The 15,217-nt window shown below is 33.6% G+C and overlaps 2 protein-coding genes across 5 annotated transcripts in view; one reads left to right on the forward strand and one right to left on the reverse strand.

The window, feature by feature from the left end:
- Positions 1-1,958, forward strand: part of usp7 (ubiquitin specific peptidase 7 (herpes virus-associated)) — a 35,689-nt gene extending 33,731 nt beyond the window's left edge. For all 3 annotated transcript variants that reach the window (XM_056453526.1, XM_056453525.1, XM_056453524.1), the window contains exons 30-31: positions 262-352; positions 438-1,958. In XM_056453526.1, the coding sequence (XP_056309501.1) occupies positions 262-352; positions 438-544 (198 nt within the window). In that variant the 3' untranslated portion in view covers positions 545-1,958. The remainder of the gene's footprint in view (positions 1-261; positions 353-437) is intronic.
- Positions 1,959-3,743: 1,785 nt separating this feature from the next.
- Positions 3,744-9,625, reverse strand: si:ch211-157c3.4 (Lipopolysaccharide-induced tumor necrosis factor-alpha factor homolog-like). 2 transcript variants are annotated; one of them, XM_056453527.1, is made up of 5 exons: positions 9,537-9,625; positions 7,510-7,581; positions 7,239-7,349; positions 5,524-5,698; positions 3,744-5,142 (listed from the first exon to the last, which is right to left on the reverse strand). In XM_056453527.1, the coding sequence occupies exons 2-5, from the start codon at positions 7,553-7,555 to the stop codon at positions 5,025-5,027; spliced, it is 450 nt and encodes a 149-aa protein (XP_056309502.1). In that variant the 5' UTR covers positions 7,556-7,581; positions 9,537-9,625; the 3' UTR covers positions 3,744-5,024. The 2 variants fall into 2 exon arrangements, with proteins under 2 accessions (XP_056309502.1, XP_056309503.1); XM_056453528.1 differs by having other exon boundaries at positions 7,510-7,578; positions 9,537-9,576.
- Between the last annotated feature and the right edge of the window lie 5,592 nt (positions 9,626-15,217).

Raw genomic sequence — 15,217 nt, forward strand, 5'->3', positions numbered from 1 at the left:
TGTTTTTAATGTTTTTTTTTTTTTTTTTTTTTTTTTTTGTTAAACTGGGGCATCGGGAAAAAATCCTTAGCGTTTAAGTCTTGTGCAAGTCTGAAATTTAATTAATAATTGTCTTAATAGGTCTTGAAGTCTTAAACTTGATGAAACCTGTAGAAACCCTGGATTGACAAGAATGCACCCACTTCCACATAGATTATCAAATAAATTTACTTGACAACTGACAACCAAATGTTTAAACCATTTGTTTTTATTTTCCATCAGTTCAAGTTTGCAATAGTGATGATGGGCCGGCATCAGTATATCAATGAGGAAGATTACGAGGTGAATCTGAAAGACTTTGAGCCACAGCCTGGTATGTTACACACACCTTTTCTTTATTTTGATAGGCCGTTTACATTTGTGTTATAACCTTACCATGCTGTGCTCTTCTTCCTCAGGGAACATGTCGCACCCAAGGCCTTGGTTAGGGCTCGACCACTTCAACAAAGCTCCAAAGAGAGGTCGCTACACGTATCTGGAAAAAGCGATCAAGATTCACAACTGACAAGCCCCTCACTCTAACCGACCATACTAAAGACTTTAACCAAACCTCTTGTGTGCACCACTTTTAACACCTGCTGTCTGGGTACACAGGCACCATGTATGAAGTCTTCAGCGAATGGAGTGACTGCTGATGCTCCTGTTTTCCTTTTGAGGCTGTTCGATTTGGCTTCTCTAACTATTGACTGCCTATTTGTCTGGAAGAATGAATTGGATTTTAACAAGGGGGAACAGTATGTCCTAGACTTTTTTTTTTTGTTTGTTTGTTTGTTTTGATTTTGATTTTTTATTTTTTTCCTTTTCTTTTCTTTATTTTTTTCTTTTAAGTTGGTTTTTAAAAGATTTGTTACGGCAAAGAAAGCTGCTGCATTGTGAGGTGGAGGCGATGGAAGGTGTTTTTGTCATTTGCAGAAGATTTAAAAAGGAAACATTCATACTTCAAGAAGAAAAAAAACAAACAGAGTAATCCCCACAAAATGGCTGAGGCTTTTTTTTTTTGCTAGTTGCCCTGATGACATGGTTGTCTCATTTTTCTGGTCGCCCTTAGTGCAACTAGACAATTTTCATGTTTACACGATTCTTCTTCTTTCTCACTTAGTTTGGTTGGAGAAATTCAGTTTGTCTTCTCTGGAGATCTTGTATAATAAAGTAAAGAGCCACAGCATTCGTTTTAAAAATAAATAAAAATGAAATAAATTGTCTGTACTTCATCTTGCACGTTGGCACTTAATATCCAAGGGTTTACATTTCTCAGCACTGTTAAATGTAATCTTTGGTTGGAGTTTGATTTGCATATCCCTTTGGTTTCTCCTCCTTTTTATTCTTTCCCCCATGAAGTGTTTCTTTTCCCCTTTCGTTAGTCAGCGGTTGTGGGAATATTCTGATGGGTGGGAAGAGAGTCTATTCGCTCACGGCTCCAAATTCGCTGTTCTGTTTGTTGACACGAGGCCGCGGTCGTGTAGTAGACTGGTTCGGGACGTAGAGAAACCAGCATTAATGAACCAATACTTTTTTTCATTCATTTTTTTTTTCTTTCAGCACAGAAGGAATGCTCCCTAGTGCATAGTTGGCTTTGTAAAAACAATTAAATTGTATATTTAAAGAATGAACATGTACAATTAAAAACACCGATTTGTTGGGTACAGATCAATTCAGATGTTCATATTCATTGTGTGTAGTTTTATTTTGGATCCTGACAGTTTTCATTTGGTCTTTTTTTTCTTTAACTAATTGCAACCGTTTGTCTCGTTTAAGTGCAGTACAAAGATGACCTGCAGATCGCATCTTTTTTGATTTTTGATTTTTTTTTTTTCTCTCCATTCTAATTCCTCCGTGTAGCAGCAGTGTACGACAACTCTTCCTGTATATTGCCTTTTTGCTGGAAAATGTATGTTGAATAAAATTTTCTATAAAAGCTACGGCTATGGTCCATGGAGAATTGACTTGAGCTTGTGTTCAGGTTTTTAGTGCTATAAATTGAATGATTTCTGTATGTAGAAAAACAATGCAGTCTCATCATAGGTAGGTACCTTTATTTCTTTCCCAAAACATTTTTCCTGTACTGGTTGAAAGTCTCTTCACAGACTTATTTGTCATTAAGTTACTACTACAATAAGAGTAGTTTCTGTAGGTCTGTAATACATATAACTGCATACATACACGCGCATATATATATATATATATATATATATATATATATATATATATATATATATACATATATATATACATATATATATACATATATATATATATATATATATACATACCTGACAAAAGTCTTGGTGGAGCAACAAACAATAACGTTACTAGTTGATTATTTGGTATCAGGAGTGGCTTATATGAAAGGCCTCTAGATTGCGCTTATTTTACCAAAATAACATATGATCATGCATTGACTTTTAATTATTTAATTAGGACAGTAAGATCTGACTTTGCTTAGACAAAACTCTTGTCACTTCACATAAATATTGTACAGTATAGAATATACAGCCATGGTGCAGTGGAAAAATTATTATAAGCATCCATACGTCTCTGCAATGACTCCAATAACTTAAAGTCATCTGGAATGGCACAGAAGGCGTTCATGCAGGACACTCAAAGTTCATCAAGATTATTTGGATTCATCTTCAAAGATTCATTCTACCTTGATTTTACCACAGACATGCTCAATAATGTTCATTCTGGGTGACTGGGGTTTAATCACAAATACGATATGATTTGCCTTCCCAGGTCAAACATATCGTGATTTAGGAATCTTTAGGCATTGATCCTGTAAAAACAATACACTTCCCTACTGAAAAAACAGTTTAAACCAGCCTTAGCTGGTTTTAGCTGGTCAACCAGGCTGGTTTTAGAGGGGTTTGGGCCATTTCCAGCCTGGTCCAAGCTGGTCAGGCTGGATTTAGGTGGTTTTAGCTGGTCATTTTCCAGCCTGACCAGCTATGACCACGCTGGAAATGGCCAAAACCCCTCTAAAACCAGGCTGGTCAACCAGCTAAAACCAGCCAAGGTTTGTTTTAGTGGATTTACAGTGGAGTTATAATAAAAAAAAAAAAAAACAATATTATGTATGACGTTATGCCCAGAGTCCAGGCTATTTTTCTATCAAATAAATTAAGTATTGGAGATCAGTACAAAAGTGATAGTCAAACTTCCAAATTTGCAATACAATTTGTTTTGTGCTTATAAATTTAAATATCGATGTTGTGTTACTTTCTAAATATTTTGAAATTTACACGGTACAGAAAGGTGTTAAACTCTTAAAAATAAAATGTTCCTCCAATCATTGCATTCAGTCCTACCTGCCTGTCAAACCAGCCAATAGCGAGAGTCGGAGGCGGGACTACTGTCACTGGATAATAAACCAGAGGATGTTTAGTTGTTGTGGAAAAAGAAACGTGGATTATTCGGTGAAGAAGTGCGAGCCAAAATTCGAAGACTCTAGGATACAGAGGTGAAACAATGTGGCGTTAAACATTGGCATTGTGAATGTTTGAGTCACTATCGATTCCACAAACTCACAGGTTTTCTTCTCGACAGGGTTGAAAGTACCAAGTCATATGTCATAGTATGGTCTTCATTTGTATTGAACTGTTGATATGTTGGCGTTTGGAAGTGTAAACGCAGGTGTTTTTAATTATCACTGGAAAACATGCTATATATTATAGGATTGTTTTGTGCAGAAACTACATATACTCCAGTTTTAGGGTATTGCACAGATATGTTTCAGTTTTATTGTAACAATGGTTGCATTTAGATGCACAAATGGTATTTTAGACATTATTGTAGAGTTCTACAGAGACTTTTTACAGAGGTAAAAATGTGCTTAAAAGAAACAAATGTGCTTTGGCAGTATGGTCATTTAAAATGTAAACATTGAAGTTAATCTTTTTGATTTCTCAAAAATTTCAAAGGCCCCCATTGCTTTCAGTGACTGGTTTGTAATATGTAATGGACTATGATTTTTACATTTAATTTAGATTATAAAACTTGTATTCTTAACGCCCATGGAGTTCATGTAATATCAATGACCTTTCCAGATCTAGAAATAACACTATTAAACAAAGTCACCTCATATTCTGAGGTTATTCCTAAGACAATGGAAATTCTAGTTCTTAAAAAGGGGAGGAAAAAAGGAGAAGAGTGGAAACCTTACTGTAAAGCTAAAACAAACGAACAAACAAACAAAAAATCTAGGTTTCGTTAGTTAATGTATTTACTAACATAAACTAGGAATGAACAAGACTAGTACATCATTTACCAATGCATCATTAAAATCTTAATTCATGCTTATTATCATTAGTTAGATTTTAAGTTGACCCTTTAACAGACATCATAGTCACTTGGTTTATCTTTTATCTATAGGTTATCATTATTATTTTAATGGATTATTACTATTTATCAGAGTTGTGTCAGTATATTATTCAATACAAGATGTGGGCCAAAAACTTTATTTTCAAGTAGTGCATCTTAAAGGGTTAATACAAACTGACAACGACATTACAAATATGACAAAAATACTGTTACAAGTGTATTGTTCATTGTTTGTTCGTGTTAGTAAACACATAAACTATAATACAAAATTGTAAAGTATGACCGGCTATTATAATGCTTGATTTGTTATGATTTTAAGACTGAGGCAACTAGATAAAAACAACTGTATTACATGGTGCAGTTATTAAACAAATGATATATATATTATATTATATTTACATAACATCATGTTATGCATGATGTGTGCACATTTTTGGTTTCATAAAAACCTTGACCCTCTGAACCCCTAACCCTGAGTCCGTTATAGGCTTAAAACCAGATGAACACCAAAAGCTTCATAGTTGCAGAGCATTAGTTTATACAAGTATGTTTGTACTAGATGACATCTGTGTTGGTCTGAAAGTCCAGTCCTTCATATAGATGAGTAAGGTGCCACACAAATGTGAGAAGTGTTAAACTGAGCAGCATCCACTGATGTCTGTTATAGATCAGTGGCAGCATCGCTTCTTTTCGATGTGCAAGATCTTGTTGCATCTTGGGCACGAGTGATAGGCGTCTTTGAAAAACTTCATAAAAAACGGGATCAGACAGCAGCCCAAAACAAACCTGCAAATACGGAAGAGGTTCAGAATCTGGCATTGACGGTGCACACGAGATTAAAATGTTATTATTAGTAGGGCCAGACAGAATCTGCAGAGTTTTTTTTTTCTTTTTCTTTTTTGCTGCTTCTTAAGTTAAGTTTTGCTGACAACTCAGATAAAATTATAAATCTGAACTTTTAATTTTATTTTCTTAAAGGTTTACAATGCATATCCAATTAGGAAGACTTGTTTGGTAAACAAAGCTACAATAGGTCTCTCATCTAATTCATCCACTAAAAGATTCACTTATTCATCCACTAATATTACTTAAGTTATCTTGTACACAAATCCTCTGCGTAATATTTACTAATCATACTTAAATTAAAACATAATGATAGGCTCTTACCCGCAAAAGAATATGAGTATGCACATCAACCAGGCGTAAACTCCCACTTTGTAGGTGACATTGGTTAAGACCTGCTGTTGACAGGACGTGCAGGTGGCCATTGCTGGTTTGCGACCAAGTTCATATGACTCGTAGCTGACATACTTGTTTCTGGCTTCAGTTGATTGAGACTGAACTACAGGGAAAGAAAGAGGTTTTTAGTTTGTGAAAGTGTTTTAGTTTGTGTTTAGTAAAACTTTTTTTTCATTTATCTGGATTGCATTTGCCATTAAGCAACATCACATCTTTAGTAGCCTGCTTTTTATATTTATATACAGTTGAAATCAGAATTATTAAACAAGCTTTGAATTTATTTATTTTTTTTATATTTCCCAAATGATGTTTAACAGAGCAAGGACATTTTCACAGTATGTGTGATAATATTTTTTTTCTTCTAAAGTCTTATTTGCTTTGTTTTGGCTAGAATAGAAGCAGTTTTTAATTTTTAAAAAAAAAATTTAAGGTCAAAATTATTAGCCCCTTTAAACAATATATTTTTTGATAGTCTACAGAACAAACCATCATTATACAATAACTTGCCCAATTACTCTAACCTACCTAGTTAACCTAATTAACCTAGTTAAGCCTTTAATTGTCACTTTAAGCTGTATAGAAGTGTCTTAAAAAATATCTAGTAAAATATTATTTACTGTCATCATGGCAAAGATGAAAAAAATCAATTATTAGAAATGAGGTATTAAAACTATTATGTTTAGAAATGTGTTGGAAAAAGTCTTCTCTCTGTTAAACAGAAATTGGGGAAAAAATAAACGGGGCTAATAATTCAGGGGGGCTAATAATTCTGACTTCAACTGTATTATGTATTTGTCATACACACACATACATGAAACAACATAGATATTTACATTTATGTATAGTTTTTATTCCATGAAGCAAGTTTTTACCTTGAACAAAAGAAACATACAAAAACCTAAAGGCAACATTTTAGCCCCCAATCAAAATTAAATCTATTTTTAACATTTTGAAAATTATTTTGTTGAGATTATATCCTGTAATTTGCACTTTTCTTGGAATTGTGAGTTAATATCATCTATTATTTTGCAATTAGTCACTAGATTGACAACTATTTTATATATGATGATGAGATAGAATAGAATAAATAATAAAATATACAATTATTTAATAATAATAATAATAATAATAATTATTATTATTATTATTATTATGCAGTTTTTTCATTCCCTTGTTAATTTTACATATCTGCATCAGAATAATTTTTTTTTTACTAATATATTTATTAATTCAGATTTTTTTCTTTTTATGTTTTCTTTTTATAGGACATGTTCCCATATTGATAAATAAATTATTTATTTATTATGCATATGCATAGATTATTATAAAAAAATATTGTTATATTATTGTATTTTTTAAAAATTCTTTAAAAAAATATTGACATTATACATACATGCATAAACACTCAAGAATGTGCAGTTTTGTATTTGCAATTGTATATTTTCTCTCTCTCTCTCTCTCTCTCTCTCTCTCTCTCTCTATGTATGTATGGTGTAAATATATAGATTTTATTTCATTTCATAGCAGAAACAGGCTTCCATAAATCTTCCTGTCCCGATTTTTAAACACAAACAAGATGTAATTTTTTTTCCCTATGCGATTTCAGTTTTGCACTGATGTTTGACAGGAACCAGAAGACTCACCAGGTCTGGATGACGCCACCTGGGCATGAGAAGCTCCAATAGTGGAGCTCTGTGGGGTGAATGGAGTGTGCACATGGTAAACCTTCACATTGGAGCCCTTGCCATCCTCTACTGTTGAAAAAAAGAAGAATATTGAGGTAAGACATTACCAACTGCTTTCACATCGATTTTAGGATTTCACATTTGCATACACACACACACTGAATTGTTTTTAGCCTTATTTCATAATTGTGAGTCGTTGAATATAAACAATTATGACTCCTCTAGTTACCTGGTATAGTATACGGAGGGGGAGTCCCAGTTCCGTCAGCACTCATACTGTCTTTGGCTTGGCTTTAAACTGCTGAAGCAAAATAAATGATATGAATTAGACAATAGTCACAATTTTCATATGCTAAAAGGTGGGAAAAACCTAATGCATTCTGGCAACTGAAAGGTTAAACTTCGAAAACAAATCGTAAGGTATTGTAAAACCATTCCATAAGTAAGAATGCATGTTCATTTTTAGGATGGCTTGTTGTTTACAAATTTGCCTGAAGAACTGAAGTCCTCAACCCTGTTGCTGGTGATCTACCTTTCCTCAGTTCAACTCCAATCCTGATCAAACGCAATTAAACCAAATTATTAAGATCTAAAGGATCTTAATGATAATTACACACAGGTGTGTTTGTTCATGGTTGAAACAGATCTCTGCAGGAGGTAGATCTCCAGAAAAAAGGGCTTGAAAACATGCCTTATAATTCACTTAAGCTGTCTGCTGTTTTTGTTAGTAAAAAATGCTGAAATCAGATGATCACCTTAAAATGCCTTGGTGTCTAGATAAAGAAGATTGTCCACTCTTACTTGAAGTCACTTTTTCCTGCTTGATAATCATCAATCTGTCTGTCAAGTCATGCCAATTGTTTGTTTTCGACAATGCAATCCTGTTGCCCAGACTTGTTTTATCAAAATGCAAACTAATTACAAGTCATGTGGCATTTATTTCCATGATGGCATGGTTTGGTAAACGCCTATGTTAACAAAAAGACAGCAGTGTCACAAGCCCAGGCATTGATTGATACAAGCGTCCACCCAAAGACAGAAGAGGAATGTTGCTCGGCCGCATGTCTGACTACAGTACTAATACTTTACATGGAAGACAACAGTCGCTTCTATTCAAACAATATATTGTTTTACATACAGATCAAGAATCACACGAGCTCCAGATTTTGTCTTTGAATGTGTAATTGTGACCAGTACTGTGACTAAAGACTGAGATTTTCGAATGGGACTTTAGCATACAGTATATGTGGGATGTTTGAATTTCTATAGTTTTAGTAAACAAAGATATTACATGAAAACACCCACCTATACCAAAATATAAAATATCCCAGCTGAGTTATTGTAAAATATGTTTAGGGTGTGTGTATCAGTAGGAGGTGAAACCTCAAGCAGCCCAAATGCGTCAACTATTTTGCTATACAGTAAAAGAACACAAAGCACCATTCATCAGACAGGTTAGCTTTGATCAAGGCTTTCGCTATGCTGTCCTATTTATGAAATGGCACATTTTTGCTGTTTGCTATTCAGCCATTATAGAGCTTAGCATTCAGCTAATATAAAGCCACGCAATCTTTCATTTACCTTCAGATATTTGGCTCACATGAACAGGAATGATTGTATAAACAGTAAGAATTCTAATAAAGCTTTAACTTGTCTGGAAAGTTGCTGCTCGAAGCGTATGAAGTAAAACTGAAGTATTTTTTTAGGACTTAAAGCAAATCAGCCTTTAAAACATAATAAATATACATAACCGTACAAAAGTTAGGTGGATTTATATTGTGAACAGAGTTTTATTAGGAATAAAAATCAGGTATATTTTTTTTCATGTATAATTAATATAGTACCGTAAATGTTGTAAATATCTAAATATTAACAAACTGGTAAACGTATACTATTAGAAAATGACTTCACCCAATCCCCCATCACCCAATTTTAAGTAGTAAAGTCAAGTAATATTTTAAGAATACTTCTAAAAAGATCATAAAAGGTAGGCTTAAGTCAACTTGCTTTTAGTTAAAAAGAAGTATACTGCTATCACTCTTTTTATAAGACTACACAACAGCTTTTACCTTTAGGAGTTGTAACTAAATGAACAAACAATTCAGTATAAAATCCTAAAAATTATATATGCAGCCATACCAAACTATTAAATTGGCTTGCTCCTTTTTCAACAATATAAACCTAAACCTATATAAGGTCTTAAATCCAAAAGCACTCCAAAATATGTTCAAGTTCCTAGTCATAGAGCTTTCTTACCTGTCCCGTTGAGACTGTTGCTGATGGTTAGTCTGAAACCAGTTTCTATAGCGTTTAACAAGCTTTTCATAGTCACTCAGCTGCTCCGCCCCTGCCTGTTTAGAATACATTACCATATTCTGTAATCTTTTATGAATGTTCTTTGACATAAACAGGAAAAACTTTGTATTTCCACATCTGTCACTGAAAACGCCTCTGTATAACCAGTTTTGGTGAACATAGTCAATGGCGGTGCATGAATGTAAACACACTACACTCAATAAATGATCTTTGCTGTTTGTTCAAATTACTTATTTAAAAAGAGCTGAAACAACACAATTCTTGAGGCACAACTTAAATTGTTTCATGTTCAATTCACTTAAATTTGTAAAATCTAGTAAGTCGACTTAATTCATGTTGTTTCAACACAAATCGATTGTGTGGAACCCACATTTTTTACAGTGTACTTCTGAATTGAAAATTATTCAGAAATCAGCAAAGTATATTGTGGAAGCAGCTGTCTTTCTTTTTGTTTTCATGTTTTGTATACTATAATGCAAAACTGGCCAGAAAAGTATCCTTTGCTATATCCTATTTTATTCAGTGATGCTTTTACTCCAAGTCTTTTTTTAAAGTATATTTTACTATTTTTGACCATGTATTTTCAAATCCAATATTATCTGTTGATTAAAAACTGAGCTCAGAATTGATTTAACCGAAAATATCGATACATTTTGAAAATCGAAGAATCGATTACTTGAACGCTTTTCCCCCACAACTTTACTTTTAACTTTAATTGACTTAATTCTGTTGTTCTCATTCATTTATTTATTTTATTTATGGCTTAATCCCTTTATTAATCTGGGGTCGCCACAGCAGAATGAACCGACAACTTATCCAGCATATGTTTCCAGCTGCAACCCATCACTAGGAAACACCCATACATTCTCATTCATACACATTCACTACACCCAATTTAGCTTACCCAGTTCACCTATAACGCACGTCTTTGGACTGTGGGAGGAAACCGAAGCACCCCGGAGGACCCACGCAAACACGCAAGAGAACATGCAAACTCCACACAAAAACGTCAACTGGTTTTGGGCTTGAACCAGCGACCTTCTTGCTGTGAGCAGATCGTGCTACCCACTGCACCACTGGGACGCCTGTTGTTTCTCATAAGAACTTTTAAGAAATATATTAACATTAATAATATTGATATAGTAACATTAGTGTCAGTGTGACCCCATAACAGTTCGAGAATTAAAATGCACTCTAGAAATTAAAATGCACTCAAGCTGCTACATTAATCACAAAATTTTAAGATGTGTTAAAGATTAATTGCAATGTATAAAATTAAAACTAAAGTCTTTGAAACGGCAAACAGAAATGGCTTATTTTGGTTACAGTTTACAAGAAGTTTCAACATATTTTACAGCTGTTATATTATGTTTAGGCGTTATGCTTCGGAGTGGGTAGCACAATCGTCTCACAGCAAGAAGGTCGCTGGTTCGAGCCCAGGCTAGGTCAGTTGGCATTTCTGTGTGGAGTTTGCATGTTCTCCCCATGTTGGCGGAGTTTCCTTCGGGTGCTCTGGTTTCCCCTACAAGTCCGAAAACATGCGATATAGGTGAATTAAATAAGCTAAATTGTCCGTAGTGTATGAATGTAAATGCAAGAGTGTATGGGTTTTCCCATTGTTGGGTTGCGTCTGGTAGGGCATCCGCTGCGTAAAACTGATTATCTGCTGGATAAGTTTTCGGTTCATTCCGCTGTGGCAACCATTGATGAATAAAGGGACTAAGCAAAAAAGAAAATAAATGAAAGAAATATATTATGTTTAAGTAAGTACTAATATATTTTGCTAATTTTAATTGTATGAAGTAACATTAGTTTTTTATTTTCACCATTTGCAAATTGACAACAGACTAAAAAGCAGTTAGTTGACTTTATTTTTTTTTTAAAGTGAGTAAAGCCATTAAAAATTAAGTAAATAGACTCTTTAAAGTAAAGTCATCTTGTCGCTTTTAAGGCAACGTAGTGAAGTTTCACAAAATTATTTTGAAAGGAGCTTGTGATCTGATTGATCGCGACAGGTCTCCCATCTGTAATCATTAGTAAGCCAATCAGATTAATCCAAACTCACCATAAATAGCCCGTCGAGTATATTTCCCATATCTCCTTTTTAAAAATTGTTTTTTTTTTTTATATAAAGAATCCCCCCCAGCTCTCAAGAATTACCTGATCTTGCACCCCCCTTACATGCTCATCAACCAGGTGGGAGCCCTGGGCTCCGTTATCTAAGAGCTCAGGTTTCTCTTAAGTTTACTTACATTTACTTGCATTTTTCAGTAAATTAACATATAGATTTTTACAAAAAAAATCTGCTCATTTTGCTGCTTAATATTGCAAACTGTATTACTTACCAAAGTATAGACATGAAAATTAATTAAATGAACTATGTGCATAATTCTAAAAATTAAGTCAGTTCCAAGTTGCAGTGGGTTTACTCACTTCAAGTCAAGTCTGCTTGTTGCTTTTAGGGCAATAGGTTTACTTTAAGTAACTCAATTAATTGTTGCTTACAATGAATCTGCTTGGAAACATCATGTTATTTTGCAGCTTAATATAGCAAACTGTGTTTCTTACCATATGAATTGATTGTATTGTCTTAATTATAAATGCACTGCTCAAAGCACAGTTTTAGTCTTTACTGCACTTTGATGTAATGAATTCGAAGGCCATTCACAGAAGTCAACTCACACATTAAACATGGGATTTTTAAAAACAGAATTGAGTTTTAATCTGCAAATCATTATTAATTCGCCTTTAAAACGTAAAGGAAAACATTTAATCAATGGATGCTCAACATTCATATTATTAACATGTATAATAACTATATTTTCTAATCAAATTTTCTACAACACAACTGACCAATGAACAGCAGTATAAAAAACATTTAACTCACTTAATAAATGCTACAGTAGTCTATCATAATAAGTTCACTATTCTCATTCCATTAATGTTAATAAAGCTGTTTCAATCGAGGACATATAATCAGTTTCATTAAGGTTTAATCTTCTATAGGCTAAAATAATAGTTCATACATGTAAATTTACTCACAATTCACTTTTCTTTCACGTTTCTTTATTCTGTTGAACACAAAAGAAGATATTTTGAAGAAAGCTGAAAACCTGTAATCACTGACTTCCATAGAGTGCAACCAGTTTTCAACTTTCTACAAAATATCTTCTCTTGTGTTTCATCTTTGGGTAAACAATTTCTTTAAAACGAGTGTCTATAGTATTTGTGAAAGTCTCAGCATATCACTATACTCTTCAAAGTGAAGTATGTTTAAAAAAAGGTGTCAAAAATGGCTTTAAGCTCTCAGACTACAAGTATTAAATTGCAAAAATGTTTTCTGTTGTAGAGTCTAAAAGCTCTCTGTCTAATCTGAGGTCAAATCTTTGCAGCACGTTACATGCCATCATCACAGCAGTCCTAAAACGTCTTCATGGACAGATTTACTATGGTGATAATGTTCTGCATGGGGGCTAAGGGTGAAGAAGGGTTTGAGATGAATGGGTGAGGGACTGGATGATCTGTGCAGGCGTGGCAGGGAGTGGAGGACTCAGTGTTGCTGATATCATGAGAGTGGCTTGGTCTTTGTGCGACACTCCTTTTACTGTGGTTCAGCTCGTCCGTCTGCATTCCTTTACCATCACATTCCTTTCTAGAGTTTGTAAACTTTTCGGTGGTTTACAGAAATAACGATTAGAGTACAGATAATGTCATTTTCATTTGGTTTGGTCTGGGTTTGCTTATTACTTTTGGGAGTGCTTTGGAAGAGTGTGATGTTAAATTGGTTGTATTTGCAAGTGTTAAGTTTTACGTTTGCACATTTTGCAGATGCATTTATCCACAGCAACTTACAGTAAATTGGATTGAAGGTACACATTTTATTAGTTCTTGATTGAATTGAAGCCACAGTCTTAGTGCAATATTTGAGCTACTGAAAGGCATTACGCATGATGCACTTGTTCATTTATGTGCAGCACATACACTGCTGTTTATATTGCAAGGATGCATCTAATTAATTAATCAATATATAATCAAGATATAATAAATATATTTACGGAATTATGAGATTGCTGTGTTTTGTTCTTTGTTTTTGGCAATCAAAGAGTCCTGAATAGTTATATTGTGGTGTCCACAAAAATATTCAGCTGCACAAATGTCTTTAGCATTAATAATAATAATAATAATAATAATAATAATAATAATAACAAAGTGTCATTGTGGCTCAGTGGGTAGCACGATCGCCTCACAGCAAGAAGGTTGCTGGTTCGAGCCCCGGCTGGGTCAGTTGGCGTTTTTGTGTTGAGTTTGCATGTTCTCCCCATGTTCGGGTGGATTTCCTCCAGGTGCTCCGGTTTCCCCCACAAGTCCAAAGACATGTGCTATAGGTGAATTGGGTAAGCTAAATTGGCCATAGTGTACGAGTGTGAAAGTGTGTGTATGGGTGTTTCCCAGTGTTGGGTTGCAGCTGGAAGGGCATCCGCTGCGTAAAACATATGCTGTATAAGTTGGCGGTTTATTCCGCTCTGGTGACCCCAGATTAATAAAGACACTAAGCGAAGCGAAAATGAATGAACAATAGTAATAATAATATATTATTTCTGAATAACCACTCTTAAAATGCTGGGTTGTTGTATCCCAGTGTTGGGTCAAATATGAATAAACCCAACAGTTTTTTAGTTAAATTTAAATGACACTTTTTAACCGTTGGGTTTGTTCATTTGACCCAATGTTGGGCTAAAGAAACCCAACATTTTTTATGATTGTGGGACTGGAGTGATTAAAATTTGTCATTTTATTACAGGAATAAATAACCTAAACACAAAAAGAAGAAAAAAAAAAATAAATAAAAAATAATATATATATAAATATATATATATATATATATATATATATATATATATATATATATATATATATATATATATATATATATATATATATATATATATATATATATATATATATATTCTAATTAATTGACTCTTACAATGAATATAAACAGGGGCGACACGGTGGGGTTACCTCACAGTAAAATATATGCTGGATACGTTGGCAGTTCATTCCGCTTTGGCGACCTCTGATGAATAAAGGGACTAAGCCGAAGGAAAATGAAAGAATAAATAAATAATTTCATAATAATTACTCTAAAATGCTGGGTTGTTGTAGCCTAATGTTGGGTCAAGTATGAATAAATCCAACATTGTGAAATTTTTTTTCAGTTAAATTTAAATTACACTTTTTAACCCAACAGTTTGTTCATTTGACCCAACGTTAAGATAAAACAATACAAATTTTTTTTAGTGATCGTGTGACTGGACTGATTCAGATTTGTCATCTCATTACAGGAATAAATTACCTAAAAAACACTTACTGTGACTATAAATGTGCTTGAAAAAAACATGACACCTTTTTTGATGATATAGTTCTACAAATGACAATATAGTTTTGTGTTTTGAGTAAAAGGTCTTTTCTGTTGTATTCTTGTATTCTGTTTTTATATGTGCGTGTGTATGTATGTATGTATGTATGCATGTATGTGTGTATGTATGTGTGTATGTATGTATGTATGTATGTATGTATGTACGTATGTATGTATATATATATATATAAATAAATAAATA

Source organism: Danio aesculapii, chromosome 3 (assembly GCF_903798145.1).
Source record: "Danio aesculapii chromosome 3, fDanAes4.1, whole genome shotgun sequence".
Lineage (NCBI taxonomy): Eukaryota > Metazoa > Chordata > Actinopteri > Cypriniformes > Danionidae > Danio > Danio aesculapii.

Coding starts and splice junctions, on each gene's coding strand:
- si:ch211-157c3.4 (XM_056453527.1), bottom strand. CDS start 7,555: ATGAGTGCTGACGGAACTGGGACTCCCCCTCCGTATACTATACCAG. Junction 7,350..7,509: donor CCCTCCGTATACTATACCAG/GTAACTAGAGGA, acceptor TTTTTTCAACAG/TAGAGGATGGCAAGGGCTCC. Junction 5,699..7,238: donor GGTGGCGTCATCCAGACCTG/GTGAGTCTTCTG, acceptor CTTTCCCTGTAG/TTCAGTCTCAATCAACTGAA.